This window comes from Mustela putorius, unplaced genomic scaffold (assembly GCF_011764305.1).
Source record: "Mustela putorius furo isolate JIRA1106 unplaced genomic scaffold, ASM1176430v1.1 tig00003850_pilon_pilon_pilon, whole genome shotgun sequence".
Taxonomy (NCBI): domain Eukaryota; kingdom Metazoa; phylum Chordata; class Mammalia; order Carnivora; family Mustelidae; genus Mustela; species Mustela putorius.
Window position 1 is genome coordinate 9,880,948 of NW_025422002.1, and position 15,946 is coordinate 9,896,893.

Sequence of the window (15,946 nt, forward strand, 5' to 3'; positions counted from 1 at the left end):
TGGCTGTATCATTTTTCATTCCCACCAGCAACATGTAAGTGTTCCATTGCTCTATAGGTAACTTTTAACTGTCCATTAAAAAAAAAAATAGCCACCAAAGTATGTATTTCATTTTTTTAAAAGATTTTATTTATTTGAAAGAGAGTGAGAGAGAGCACAAGTGGAAGAGAGGAGCAGTCTCACAGCTGAGCAGGGAGCCCAGTGGGGTTGGATCTCATGCCCCCAGGATCATGACCCAAGCCTAAGGCAGATGCTTAACTGAGTGAGCCATCCAGATGCCCCTCATTTTGGTTTTAATTTTCATTTCTCTAATGACATAGAGCATCTTTTCAGTGACAACTGTCCATAAATGTATCTTATTTGTAAATATATTCAAGCCATAGCCCTTTGTAAAATTGGGGTGTTTTGTTGTTGTTGAGTTGCACACGTTTCTTTCTTTCTTTTTTTTAAAGATTTTATTTATTTATTTCACAGAGAGCGCGAGAGAGCGAGAGAAGGACTACAAGCAGGGGGGACTGGGAGAGGGAGAAGCAGGCTCCCCGCCGAGCAGAGAGCCCGATGCGGGACTCGATCCCAGAACCCTGGGATCAAGACCTGAGCCGAAGGCAGATGCTTAACGACTAAGCCCTACCCAAGCGACCCCACATGTTTCCTTCTAAAATAAGTTAAAAACATGTACTTACGGGAGCCTGGGTGGCTTACTCCCTAGACAGCACACTTGATTTCCACTCAGGTGATGATTTCAGGGTGTGAAATCCAGCTCCTCCAAGGGGTTACAGGCAGAGGGTGGAGTCTTGAGATTCTCCCTCCCTCTCTGTCGGCCTCTCCCCAACTTACTCCGTCTCTAATAAATAAATATTTTAAAATATATGTATTTAGAGAATAGTATTAAGTAATCAAGAGCGCAATTGGACAGAAGTAGTGAAGACAATTATAACTAAGAGACTAGTTTCCACAACACTGGGTCAGACGTGATGAGGAAGCATTCTGGAGTCACACTATCCAGATTCAAGACCCAGTTCTGCTTCCAAAACGCTGCGCCTGACAGTTTGAGCAAGATATGTAACCTCTTTGAGTCTCACTTTTTTCGACTTTAAAACTGGTCCGTGTAGTACTCCGTGCTACTTCAAAGAGTTGTTGGAGCAAATGAAATGACGCGTGTGAAGCGCTTACGCAGTGCCTGGCACGGCTAAGCACGCTGTAAAAGTTAGCTACTATGTAACAGGCCACGAGCTCTGGGGCTCTCCAGGTTCGGCTGGCAGACGAGGCTAGCCCCAGCTGCTACAGCCGACTACCCCACAAGCGGCGCCACCGCGCACAAACCGTAATGCGCATGTTCTTCGCTCCCTGACCTTTCGCGAGCGCCCTTCCCCAGCTCTGAGCATCTGGGACCGCGCGGGCTAACTTCCGTTTCCGGGGAAGTCGAGGCGGCTTCCGGCGGCGTGACATCAGCGCGCTGGGTCTGGCGGGGAGCCGGAGCTAGAAGGGTCTACGCTGGCGGACGGTAACCGGGCGGCGGCGGGTGGGAGTGGCCGGGTGTGGCACCGCTGACCCTCGGGAGGGAGGGACGACCTTTGTCTTACGACCCTGGCCAACACCGAACTGGACTTTAGCCCATCCTGTTGCGGAGCTTTTTCGGTTGCTTCTTCTAGGCCTTCACCCACAACCCTGGGATTCCTGTCTCTGGGGCGGAGGGTGTGAGTCGAGAGACGCATTCCAGCCTGCGCCACTGATCGGCTCTCTCTGACCCTGGGCGGGATATGACCTTTCGTGGGCTCAAGCTGCTTTATTTAGGAGATGGAAGTAGTATTCACGGGGATTATGAGCTCCTTCGGAGCTGGAACTGACTTTTATTAGTGTTACATACACTGTCGCCTGCCCGGGCACAGAGCAAGAACAATGCTAGGTGCTCTGCCTGCTTGTGTTGTTCTGGGTCACACAGCCTTTGAAATCTAGTGAGCGCTGTTGATCCCCACTACCCACCCCTGTAAATTCCGCTGCCGTCCCCACCCCGCGCTTAGAGACAGGAAGTTTGGCTCACTGTTACATATATTTCACAAATACCGTTGCCACCCCTTGGTTCCCAGATTAGATCGTGGATGTAAATCTTTTTTAAACGCATGATTCACTGTCCATTTCAAAGGAGGAAGATGGATACTCTCTTAGAAAGTTTTAATCATGGGCCTGGCAGTATGTTCTTCTCAAGTCTCCCAACAACTCTAGAAGAGAGGTATTAATTCTCGTTCTTACAGATGAGGACATTGATGCATAGGAGAATAAACTTGTTTTAGGCCATTCACCCTGTGAATGGTGAGGGCAAGAATTCCGACGCATATCTGTGGTTCCAGAGCCCTATGTTCTTAACTACTAACTGAAAAAGGACTAGATGTAGAAACATATTTGAATGTGTTCTTGCAGCCTCTGTTGGGGAATTGTTAACTCTATGAGGTGGCTGTTATCAACACAGATGGTCCCAAACCAAACATAGCATGCTGTGGAAATACTACTTCTCTGTCTCCTTAGCATCTATGTTGCTTTTTAAATAATATCACAGTTTTTACATCTGGTCCTCTGTGCCCATGTTATTCAATCCTTTTATCGTCGGTGAATATTGATTCAGGTGTGTTGACTGCATATGGCCGTGTGGTTGTGTTGCCTTGTTATTCTTCTAGCCCTCAAAAGCAGGTGTTTTGTTTTTTGTTTTTGTTTTGTTTTTTAAAGATTTTATTTATTTATTTGAGGGAGAGAAAGTATGAATGAGCCGCGAGGAGGGGCAGAGGGAGAAGCAGACTCCCTGCTGAGCAGGGAGCCCAATGAGGGGCTGGATCCCAGGACCCTGGGATCATGGCTCAAGCTGAAGGCGGGCGCCCAACCCACTGAGCCACCCAGGTGCCCAGAAAGTAGGTGTTTTTTAATTATGGTTGAAATATGAGGTGATAATGTTTAGGCATTATCTCTTTTTCTTTTCTGTACTTCTTTTAAAGGGACTGTCGGCATCTCTGAAGCACTGCCAACATGTGTGATGTTCAAGAAGCCACTAAGCAGCTCTTGGATGTGAACCTTCATGAGAACTGGAGGGCTAATCAAGTGACAGAAAGTGGTCCCAGAAGTGAGTCTGAGCACCTCCAAGTCACTATTGGAGCCACTGTACCTACTGGTTTTGAGCAAACAGCTGCAGATGAAGTGAGAGAGAAATTGGGGTCATCATGCAAAATCAGCAAAGACCGGGGCAAGATATATTTTGACATTTCAGTGGAAAGTCTGGCTCAGGTTTGAATGAAGCAATATTTAAAATAGTTTTCTAGAAAGGTCATTTTACGATTATTTTCTGCCTTACCCATCCCTCTTGAATTCTTTTTGCTTTTCTTTGCTCTGCCTCACATCTGGTGATTTTAAAGTCTTACTGCATTTTCCTTTCAGTACTGACCTGTAAGTTTGACTAGTAGGTTTTCTATAGTTTTAGAAGTAATCCTAATATTTCCTGAGAATGAATTTCACCAGAAAGAATCCTATGTGACTTTTGAAGAAATTCTGAATATCAGATGTCCATGAATTTATTTACTTTAACATTTAACTGAAGTTTAGACTTTGGTGGTGAAGCATAAAGGAGAGATTTTTCTTTTAATAATATGTCAAGGAGATTCTTGCTCAGAAGTAATTAGGAACCACTGAAAGGGAAAAGTGCTCAGCAAACTGCCATCCCACTTGAATAAAAGCTAACTAATATCTCATTACCATGTAAGCATCATGAGAGCAGGAATTTTTTAGGTTTTCTTGGGCTGATACCTCCCAACTTCTTAGTGTCTGGCATATAGTAGACACCCAATAAATATTTGGGGGATGAATTGTCAAGCAGATATTTTCCACCCAGTATCTTAGTTAATAACCTCAGCTGCTTTGTGAAGATAGGGCCTTTATTATCCTCATTAATTATTAGGCTTAGGAATAAGTAACTTCTGCAGGGTCGCTCCGCTGGACCTCAAACCCTGTGCTCTTAACCACTGCACTCTACAGTGTACCCTAGGGAGCCATGAGGGAAATACGATAAAGCACCATTGTCTTTCTTTATCTTCCTTTCTCCCCTAAACCTGTGTTTCCCTGGTAGCCCTTCAAGCTATCCTTCCATCTTCCTTCTTACATTTCTTTAGGGGAATAGAAGCTAATGGGTAACCAAAAGCATGGGATACTGGGGAGGTGGGAAAAATTTAAAGTACAAATTATAGGTATTAGCTTCTTTAAAATGTATGTACGTAATTTTTTATATTTAAGTGTTGATAGTTCATGTGATTCAAAAGCTTTTTTAGGACTTTGTTTCTAACATTTTTTCCCCTTCTCCAGGTTCATTGTCTGAGATCAGTTGATAACTTATTTGTGGTTGTTAAGGAGTTTAAAGATTACCAGTTCAAAGAAACAAAGGTGAGTTTTCCCAAACATGGTAGCTGACTTTAGCCATCTTCCCCAAAGAGATTATTCCCACATTTTGCATTCTATCATTTAGCATTACTACTGCATAAATATTATAGAATACTGGGAGGATTTTACATAAAAATGAGAAATTTGTGACCGCTCATCCTAAAAGTTTTTATATTTTATTTTTTTAAAGATTTATTTGAGAGGGGGTAGAGAGTAGGGGAGAAGGGACAGAGGGAGAGGGAGAGAGAGAGAACCTCAAGCCAACTCCCCACTGGGCAGAGTCCAATGTGGGGCCTGATCCCATAATCCTCAGATCATGACCCCAGCTGAAATCAAGTTGGATGCTTTACTGACAGCTGCCCAGGCACCCCAGCCAAGAGTTGTTTTTTAAAAAAATCAATATTGTGAGTAGTGGGCAAAATAGATGGGAGAGGGTCAAAAGGTACAAACTTAAAACTCTAAAATAAATAAGTCCTGGGGGTGTAATTTATAGCATGATGACTATAACTGATGATACTATACTGCATATTTGCACGTTGCTAATAGAGTAGATGTTAAAAAATCTCATCGCATGATAAATTTTTAGAACTATGTAGAGTGATAGATGTTTACTAGACATTGTGGTCATTTCACAATATATACAAATACTAAATCATCATGTTGTACACCTCAACTAAAATAATGTTGTATGTCAGTTGCATCTCTTTTGTAAAAGATGAAAGAATAACAAAAAATAAATTAACAAAAGTCAATATAGTAAAATATCAAATTGTATAAGAAATAAAATAGTTTTATTTTATTACAAAAAGGTATATACTTTAGATTAGTTTTGCTTATATATACGATTTCAAATAGAATTGCTTCCAGACTGTGAATCAAAGATTAAGTGAGTGAATCATCTACGTATAACACTTCTCTCACAGTTCTGCTTTTGTCCTGCTTTCTTCTCTAACTTCACTTTTTTGAAAAATAAAACTAAAATAATATCTAAATACTCCTTCACTTCTTAAGACAATGGCTCTGTTTCCAATTTGTATTTAGCATCTGATTCCAAAATATTGATATGCTAACTAAGTTGAAGATTGAAAAATAGATTGCAGTGAAGCCTTAGTATTTCTCCACATTGTTTTTTGGCCAGGTTTCCAGAATCGAATGCTTGAAAATTTTCTGTGGTTTATTGCCTATATTAGAAACAATGTATTTTTAAAATCTATGATATATTGCCTAGTTCTGTAGTTTTTTATTTATTGGCAACAGGTTGATTTCCAAAGCAAACCAATCGAAGTGATGTGAACTCACCAGTCTAGAAAAAATAAAACCAGACCTAAAAGAATTCAAGCTAAGAATAGATTAAAATTGTGTTAATTAAAAATGTAACTTTCAATACTAGCATTATAACCCTTCAGACTTCTGATAGTCATTGTCAACTGAATCATATCAGTAAAACTGGAACATAACAGGAAGGCTACTGAAAATTTTTGCTCTTTAGTATTTGGAAATTTTAATAGCCAATTCTATACATGAGTAAATGCTAATAGGCATTTATAAAAACTATTAAAAAATTAAAAACCCTGTAAAGTTCCATCTTAAATTCTGGCCTTTGTTAATATTTTCTTAAATTCCTGTGTTTTGGCATCTTAGAGTTTGAATTATTTTGGATGGTTTTGAGCTCCATTTGGAGGTGAATTTGATACTATGTAATGGTTCTACATGAGCCAGCTTTTCAAAATTGCTTTGTAAGTAACTGCAAAAGAGTTTGCTGGTGGAAGTCCCAAAAGAAGAACAGCAAGGATTAAGGTAGATTTTCAGATCTGTGCAAGGGCATGTATGATACCGTGAAATATTGTTTTTTTTTTTTTTTTTTTTTTATTTGTCAGAGAGAGAGAGAGAGCGCAAGCACAGGCAGAGAGAGTGGCAGGCAGAGTCAGAGGAAGAAGCAGGCTCCCTGCGGAGCAAGGAGCCCGATGTGGGACTCGATCCCAGGACGCTGGGATCATGACCTGAGCCGAAGGCAGCTGCTTAACCAACTGAGCCACCCAGGCGTCCCGATACCGTGAAATATTGTTAAGCCTTTCCCTTTATGGACTTAAATCGCAACGTATCCCCGTACTCTTGTTTTTATTTTATTTTTTCGTGTGTGTGTGTGTGTGTGTGTGTGTGGTTTTTAGTTTTCTTTTTTCCCCCATACCCTTGTTTTTAAATATTAGCTTCTTGCTTTCTGTTGCCCATCAATTTCATTGTTTGTGGCATTATACTTTCCCATATCTTATAAGTAGCATGTTATCTAGTATTCTTATAGGTTTATAGAGAGAGATTCAGATATCATGAATTGATTAACCTATTTTAAAAAAAGGTAATATCTATGCTTTATATGGGTTGTTTTTAAAACTGGGTAATACATGTACTTCGAGCAAAATTGTAAAGATCCAAAGGATATGCAGTGAAAAGTGTTTGTTCCTCTATCTCCAAACCATCCAGTTCCCTCCCTGGAGGCAACAACTTCTACCACCAATTTCTTGGCTATCCCTCTAGAGATATATTATAAATATGTGCATTTTATGTACTTAGACAAATTAAAGCATGCCATACATAGTTTTATGCTTTGCCTTTTCTCCTATATCTTGAAGATCATGCCAATGTCATGTTGGATTTCACTACATCATAATTTAACATTCTCATTTAGGACTTTAGGGTTTTTCATACCTTGCTTTTACAGTGGTTCAGCAGATATCTTTTATATATCCATATACCTATTCAATCTGTGGGTCATTTTTCTGTTTAAAAAGGTAGTTAATCTTACCAGTACTTACTGCTAAGTCAGAAGTGTTTGGTCTTGGTTCTGTCACATTTATGTTACACACATTCTGCTTTTTCTTAGTTTAAGTTTCTCTGTGTGTTTTCTTTGCATTTTTACAGATTGTTTTATACTAGTTTGGAAGGTTTTATTTTGTGCCGAAATCTGGCTATAAGGTTTCTAGCTGTTACTGTAACTACAACTTAAACTACAATTTAGTATTTTTTTAAATCCCTACTAAGAGCAGTGATGAAGTTGGCATATTTTCCACATCTCCCCTCCTTCCTTTTCACCCACCAGTTTTATTTTTTTCTTAGTGTTGACCCCTGTGCTTTTTAAAATTTATTTATTTATATATATATTTTTAAGTAGGTGCCACACCCAGCATGGAGCCCAACATGGGGCTTCAACTCATGACCCTGAGATGAAATCAAGAGTCGGAAGCTTAACCAAATGAGCCACTGAGGTGCCCCAACCCCAGTTCTTTTAAATACATTTGCTTAGCAGCTTTAACTTCTGTCCTTTAATCTCTTCACAGAGGAAGATGTCGCCATCTTTTCTTTCCTTCCTCCTCCAACTAAATTCCAATTTGTGATATTTACAAATGACAGATTCTGCCTGTAGTCGTAATCCATTTTCTTTTCTTTTTTTTTTTTTTTTTAATTTAAAGATTTTATTTATTTACTTGACAGAGAGAGATCACAAGTAGGCAGAGAGTCAGGCAGAGAGAGAGGGGGAAGCAGGCTCCCCGCTGAGCAGAGAGCAGGATACAAGGCTGTATCTCAGGACCCGGAAACCATGACCCAAGCCGAAGGCAGAGGCACAACCCTCTGAGCCACCAGGCACCCACCCCTGTTTTTTGTTTTTTGTTTTTCTTAAATGGCATTAGTTCAGAAATGATTCTTTTTCAGCTTTATGCTTGATGAATAGCTTTAAGTATAAAATTTGGAGTCATGCTTTTCTTCCTGAAAAATACCATAGGCAGTATTCTTTTTTCTTCTAGCATTAAATGTTGCCATAGGGGTGCCTGGGTGGCTCCGTGGGTTAAAGCCTCTGCCTTTGCTCAGGTCATGATCCCAGGGTCCTGGAATCCAGCCCCGCATGGGGCTCTCTGCTCAGCGGGGAGCCTGCTCCCCCTCCCCCGCCCCCCGCCTCTCTGCCTGCTTGTGATCTCTGTCAAATAAATAAATAAAATCTTTAAAAAAAACAAATGTTGCCATGGAAAATTCTGAAGCCATCGTTTTTTTCCTCCCTTATTTGTTGCTTTCTTTATATTTTTGCATCATGCCCAGATTTTATTTTTAATCTCTGAAGTTTCACAAGTTGATTAGGTTGTGTCTCATTGTCAATAATTCCTTGTCAAGACTTGTCAGTTTATAGAAAAGTTCATATCCACATCCATTTATTGAAATTTTTCTTGAATTGTTATTATTTTTTTTATTATGTAAGCTTTACACCCAGTGTGGGGCTCAAACTCACAACCTTGAGATCAAGAGTTGCATGCTCTATCAGCTAAGCCAGCCAGGCACCCCTAAATTTTTTTCTTTCATTATCTCAAATCTTTTTTTCACAGATAAATCAGCTATACATTTGTAGAATCTCTTGACTTTCTTTCATTTTTTAAGATTTTCTTTAATCTTTTTTTTTACTTTTTGCCCACTTCCATTGTATTTTCTTAACCTTTCTCCATATCCTTGTGTTTTCAGCAGTGTCTTTTGTATATGGTGCTTTCAGTATGGTCTTTATTTTTGCAGTAGTTTTATTTATTTATTTATTAAAGATTTATTTATTTATTTGACAGAGAGAGATTACAAGTAGGCAGAGAGGCAGGCAGAGAGAGAGAGGAGGAAGCAGGCTCCCTGCTGAGCAGAGAGCCCGATGCGGGACTCGATCCCAGGACCCTGAGATCATGACCTGAGCCAAAGGCAGCAGCTTAACCCACTGAGCCACCCAGGCGCCCTGCAGTAGTTTTATTTTTTTATTCCTCTTGATTCTTTGAACTCTACAAGCTCCTGTTTCATCTTTTTATGGTGGCTTACTTCATCTTCTTTCTGCTTTTATATCTCTGCTTGCAGCTCTTATTTTACCAAGGTATTTCCTCATTCCATTTTTCTTCTATCATGTCAATATGTTTGATCAGTTTTCAACTGCTCTGTGGTCACTGTTTTTTGTCTGCTCTTTGTTTTTCTGTTCCTTTCCTCCTTTGTCCTTTCTTATGTTCATATAAATCTCATGCTGATAACTTTTGATGGTTGCTTAGCTGTGAATGAGGAAGTTCCTCCTGGACCTGCTATTGATAGGAGGCTCCTGTGGGAGAAACCAGGAACTGTTCAGGCCAGCAAGAAATTCCCCTGCTTCGCTGTTAAGTTCCTTCTGACAAAGGGTTGTAGGTGAATGAGGTCTCTCTTCCTTCTTTTTTTAAATAGCTTTATTGAGGTACAATTTCCATATTATTGCATAAATTCTTTTAACCAGTACTTCTCTCTAGCCTGAAGAGATCAGCAGCTTTGGGGTTATTTACAGTGTAAAACCTGTCTCAGCCCCTCTACCTTATCAACACAACAAATAGAGCCTGTCTGTAAGATTCCTTGTTTAGCCTCCATTTTCTCCCTTGCTTGTTCTTGGTACAAACCAAAGTCTAGAAAAACTCCTTCTGTTGGTATACATACTTCTCTGCTATTCCAAAGAACAGTTTATTTGCTACAGCTTTGCAGACTGCTATAACCTTTATCTGAAATCTGTGGGCATTCTCCCTCTGGTGTCTTCCTGCACCTCTCTTTGACCCTCACTGCACCTGGGAATTCTTACGTTAGATTGTTAAGTTATGGTTCAAGGTTTTAGGTATCGTGTAGATTCTGTTAGGATAAAGGAGGTATTTCTGTTTAGTGGTAGTGTTTAGAATGGTGTCTGGAGAGAGAAAGGGACTGGGTGAGTGTTCTCCATGACAACAAACCTCCAAGTCCTGTAGATGTCTCTTATAAAAGGGAAATAATTATAGATAGAATTGCCAAACCTGAAATTTACCATCATTCATCAGGTTTCAGTTAGTATCAGAACCTTCACTGTTCTCCATTTCAAGTCTCAGTTCCATCAGTGAACACTGATTATCTTTCTACTTTGATCATCAGTGGCATATACTGTCTGTACCAGCACTCTGCAATAGAACTTTCTTACTGGAATGTTTTAGGTCTGCACTGTCTTGTTCAGTAACCACTAACTGTCAGCATGTGAATGTGGCTAAAGTGATCGAGAAACTGAGGTGGGGCTTTTTTTGCTTTTGTTTTTGTTTGTTTGTTTGTGTTTGTGTTTTTGTTTTAAATAAGCTCTATGCTTAGTGTGCAGCTTGAACTTATTTTTGACCCTGAGATCAAGAGTCACATGTCCTACCACCTGAACCAGCCAGGTGCCCCTGAGCTTTTCATTATAAGTCATTTTACATTATTTTTTAAAAATTATTTTTATTTTTTTATTTTTAAAGATTTGTTTGTATTGGAGACAGAGTGCATGTGTACAAAGGGGAGAGGAACAGAGGGAGAGGGAAAAACAGGCTTCCCATTGAGCCAGGAGCCCCACCCACGGCTCAAACCCAGGGCCCTGGGTTCACGACCTGAGCTGAAGGCAAACACTTCACGACTAAGCCACCCAGGTCCCCTTATTTTACTTTCAATAGCTACGTGTAGCCAGTGGCTCCTGAATTGGACGGCATGGCTCTGCACCACCCTTTTTTCCCCCCTTGAAGATTATTTATTTATTTATTTGACAGACAGAGGTCACAAGTAGGCAGAGAAGCAGGCAGAGAGAGGAGGAAGCAGGCTTCCTGCTGAGCAGGGAGCCTGATGCAGGGCTCGATCTCGGGACCCTGAGATCATGACCTGAGCCAAAGGCAGAGGCTTTAACCCACTGAGTCACCTAGGCGCCCCAACACCACCCATTTTAACATTTAATCACATTATCCAGTAGCCATTTATTGAGCACTGTTTGTACGCCATGCACTGTTTAGACGTGTAGCAGTGGTCAGGATATGTCAGGTCTTTCCACCCTACTTCTGAGAGAAGCTTTGATGGTGAACAAAACATAAACCTAGTAACTTCAGATAATGCTAAGCTCTATAAAATAAAATGGAAAGTGAATGACTAGAGAGGACGGCCTTATGAAGAGCAGGTCTCTCTGAGGATATACCTTTTAAATTACTAATGAGAAGGGAGCAGTACAGAGACCATATGAAGCAAGTATCTTTGAAGTAGAGGTAAAAAGGCAGGGAGAGAGAACAGTTCTGAAGTGATACAAGCAAAATAGGCAGAGGTCAGATTATGTTGGGCTTATTTAAGGAATTTAGATTTTTTATGTGCGGTGGAAAGCTGTGGAGAGGCCTTAAGCAAGGGAGGGCATGATCTTTTTTTTTTTTTTAAGATTTTATTTATTTATTTGAGAGAGAACAGGAGAGGAGGATGGGTCAGAAGGAGAAGCAGACTCTTGGCTGAGCAGGGAGACTGATGTGGGACTTGATCCTGGGACTCCAGGATCATGATTGGAGCCAAAGGCAGCCGTTCAACTGACTGAGCCACACAGGCACCAGATCAGATTTACTTCTTCTTCTTCTTTTTTTTTTTTTTTTTTTTTTTTTTTTTAGGATTTTATTTATTTATTTATTTTACAAAGGAATCACAAGTATGCAGAGAGGAAGGCAGAGAGAGAGGGGAAAGTAGGCTCCCCACTGAACAGAAAGCCTGACCTGGGCTTAATCCCAGGACCCAGATATCATGACCTGAGCCTAAGGCAGAGGCTTAACCCACTGAGCCACCCAGGTGTCCCCAGATTTACTTTTTAAAAAGACTCTGGGTACTATTTAGAAACTGGATAGAGGGGCACCTGGGTGGCTCAGTTGTTAAGCATCTGCCTTCAGCTCAGGTCATAATCCCAGGGTTCCGGAATCGAGACCCACATGGGGCTGCTGGCTCCAAGGGAAGCCTGCTTCTCCTCCCACTCCTGCTTGTGTTCCCTCTCTTGCTGTGTCTCTCTGTCAGATAAATAAATAAAATCATTAAAAAAAAACTCGATAGATACATTTTTCACTGTTTCTGGTTTCTTTTTCTTTTTAAAAAATACTGTTTTTTAGGGGCACCTGGTTGGCTCATTCAGTGGCTCATGAGTTTGAACCCCACGTTGGGTATAGAGATTACTTTAAAAATAAGTAAACAAAAAAAATTTTTTTTAAATTACTTTTTGGGGCGCCTGGGTGGCTCAGTTGGTTAAGCGGCTGCCTTTGGTTCAGGTCATGATTCCAGGGTCCTGGGATCGAGCCCCGCATCAGGCTTACTGCTCAGCAGAGAGCCTGCTTCTCTCTCTTCCTCTGCCTGCTGCTGTGCTTACTTTTCTATTTCTCTGTCAAATAAATAAAGTCTTAAAAAAAAAAGTTACTTTTAAAAGTAGTATGTATACATAGCACAAAATTCAGAAGGAAGTCAATCAGTGAAAGGTAAATTTCCCTCCCATTTTTCATCCACCCACTTCCCCTCCCTAGGGGTAACCATTTTTAATAGTTTCTGATTGCTTACATTTTAATCTTAAAACCCAACTTCTGATCTACAGGTCTAGAATTATTCTTCAGTTGCTTAATTTGTGTTTATCTTAAATTTCAATGAAATTTTAATTTCCTTAATTGTAGACATTATCTTATTTCCTCTTTTGTTCTGTACTTCTACCACCCCCAGTGTAATGATTAATGTAGTCTGTAGACAAAGTGTAGGGATTAATTCAGTGAAGGTGATGAGAGAGATGTATGGATTTTATTCTCTGTCCTTTATAGGAAGAAGTTCTCAAGGATTTTGAAGAACTGGCTGGGAAGCTTCCGTGGTCAGACCCTTTAAAAGTATGGAAAATTAACACCAGTTTCAAGAAAAAAAGAACAAAGCGCAAAAAGATAAATCAGAATTCAGGTAGAGAAAAGATTGATAATGGACAAGGAGACAAAACAGTTGAGAAAGAGGATAAAAAAGGATTCACTAAAAATACCTTAGATTCCCATATCTTAGACTATTATGAAAATCCAGCCATCAAGGAAGAGATATCAACATTAGTAGGTGATGATTTGGCATCTTCCAAAGACGAGAAGGATGAAAAAGAAGAAACTCATCCTAAAGTGCTGAAGTTTAGAGTCACGTGCAACCGGGCAGGAGAAAAACACTGCTTTTCCTCAAATGAGGCTGCAAGAGATTTTGGGGGTGCTGTTCAAGATTATTTTAAATGGAAGGCTGACATGACCAACTTTGATGTGGAGGTACGTACTGGCTCTGATTATGATGATTCAAGAAGGCCATCACAGATAGGTAACATTTTTAGCCTAACCAGTTTTATGGTCAGCTAAATTGTGGCCACAGATCTAATAGGGTGTGGCTAACAAGAGCATGGGCTATGAGACAAATCTAGATGCAGATTTTGACTCTGCAGCTGCTTAACTTTGGACAACATACTGTCTGAGCCTTTGTTTCAAATGGAGCCAGCAGTGGCATATACTTCTAAGTATGTCCTGAAAGTTAATTGACATAATACATTTTGGGTATTTGGTGTGATACCTGCTGAAAACTAAGTGCTCAGTAGATGGGAAAGATTAAGACTTGGAGTTTTTTAATCTAGTACTTTTTTTTTTAATTTTTGTTTTTGGTTTTTTGGTTTTTTTTTTTAAAGGTTTTATTTATTTACTTGACAGAGAGAGATCACAAGCAGGCAGAGAGGCAGGCAGAGAGAGGAAGGGAAGCAGGCTCCCTGCTGAGCAGAGAGCCCGATGCGGGACTCGATCCCAGGACCCTGAGATCATGACCTGAGCCGAAGGCAGTGGCTTAACCCACTGAGCCACCCAGGCACCCTAATCTAGTACTTTTTACATTATGTGGACTTTCAGATTATAAAATCCAACCAGAATTAAAGCAGTTATTTTGTATTTTGTGTCTTGGTTGTAGAGTTTTACTACAAAAAAAAAAGTGGAGTACATTTATTTTTTATTTTATTTTATTTTTTTAAAGATTTTATTTATTTATTTGTCAGAGAGAGAGCAAGCGAGAGTGAGCACAGGCAGACAGAGTGGAAGGCAGAGTCAGAGGGAGAAGCAGGCTCCCTGCGGAGCAAGGAGCCCGATGTGGGACTGGATCCCAGGACGCTGGGATCATGACCTGAGCCGAAGGCAGCTGCTTAACCAACTGAGCCACCCAGGCATCCCTGGAGTACATTTTTAAAATAAACCCCAACCTCCCAAAATCAGGACATCATTGCTAATATTCATCCTATAGGCAGCTCTTCCCTTTCTTAAATTCTGCTAGATCCATAAATGTAGATGCCTCTTTTTGCGTTCTTACTCTCCTTGGTCTCAGTCTTCTGCTAATCAGGTGATTCACATGTGGGCCATGCTGAGTAGTCTTTGAATCTCTTGATCCATGTCAGGTCCATAGAACCTGACATTTTCACCAAGAAGTCATTTTCTGTTGCTTTTGGGACATCTGAATCTGGGGCAAGTCACTTACTCTCTCTGTACATTTTTCTTGCATATCAAATCAGAAGAACAATTCCCCATTCCTTTTTTTTGATGTAATAGCTGTTACAAGAATGACTAGGCTAACTAGAATAGTAATGTCCCGAAGTTAGCAGGGGGGCTCAGAACACAGATTTTTGAAGCCACACTGCCTGGATTCAAATCCCAACTTCAGTGGGACTTTGGGTAGTAAGAGGACATCTCTGCCTCAATTTCCTTACTTTAAAAGGAAGATAATAATACCTAACTCACCTGGGGCACCTGGGTGGCTCAGTGGGTTATGCCTCTGCCTTCGGCTCAGGTCATGATCCCAGGGTGCTGGGATCAAGACCCATTTCGGGCTCTTTGCTCAGCGGGGAGCCTGCAGAGAGAGAGCAGCCTGCCTCTCTGCCTACTTGTGATCTCTGTCAAATAAATAAATAAAAAATCTTAAAAAAAAAAAACACCTAAACTCACCTGAAAGCAGTGTAACATTGTGTGTAAACTACAGTGCAACAACAAAAAAATAAATTGAAAAGATAACTAGCTCGGAGGATGTGAATATGAAATGAAGTAGTGAATTTAAAGTAGAGAACAATGGCTTGCATATAAGAAGTGCTAGGTAAGTGTCAGCTGGTGCTCTTGTTAAGATCATGTTATGTGGAAGACTGGAGGATGTGTGTTATGTGAATAGTTTATATTTCACCATGTGTTAGAAAAACAGGACAGAAAAGCATTTCATAGGCATTATTAAGTGAGTCAAATTTAAAAACACAGTAAGAAAATAATAGGTGATAAAGCAAATATGACATGTGGTCAACAGTTGGTTAATCTAAGTGCAGGATATATTTAGGAGTTACTATGCAAGTGTTCTAGTAGCATTTCTATATGTTTGAAACCTTTTCCAAAAAAGTTAAATTTTTTTTAAATTTTTTCAATTTATTTATTTTCAGAAAAACAGTATTTATTATTTTTTCACCACACCCAGTGCTCCATGCAATCCGTGTCCTCTATAAGTTAAAATTTTAAAAAAATGTGTGTAAGCCATAAACCTACAAAATATGTTGATATTATAAAAATTCAGGGGATATCTGCTTACAGTAACTTATAGTAAATAAAAAGAATAAAACGTTTTAAAATTTAAGAGTGCATACTAGATGATTTATTTATATGAAGTTCAAAAAAAGAAAACTAATTTGTGCTGGTGGTAGTCAGATTAATGATTACTTTGGGTGGGT

General features: G+C 40.0%; 1 protein-coding gene across 1 annotated transcript in view; it reads left to right on the forward strand.

The window, feature by feature from the left end:
• The first annotated feature begins 1,388 nt into the window (after positions 1–1,388).
• Positions 1,389–15,946, forward strand: part of THUMPD3 (THUMP domain containing 3) — a 29,125-nt gene continuing 14,567 nt past the window's right edge. Inside the window, exons 1-4 of the mRNA XM_004738439.3 lie at positions 1,389–1,504; positions 2,985–3,270; positions 4,339–4,416; positions 13,014–13,484. Coding sequence (XP_004738496.2) covers positions 3,016–3,270; positions 4,339–4,416; positions 13,014–13,484 — 804 coding nt within the window. The 5' untranslated portion in view covers positions 1,389–1,504; positions 2,985–3,015. The remainder of the gene's footprint in view (positions 1,505–2,984; positions 3,271–4,338; positions 4,417–13,013; positions 13,485–15,946) is intronic.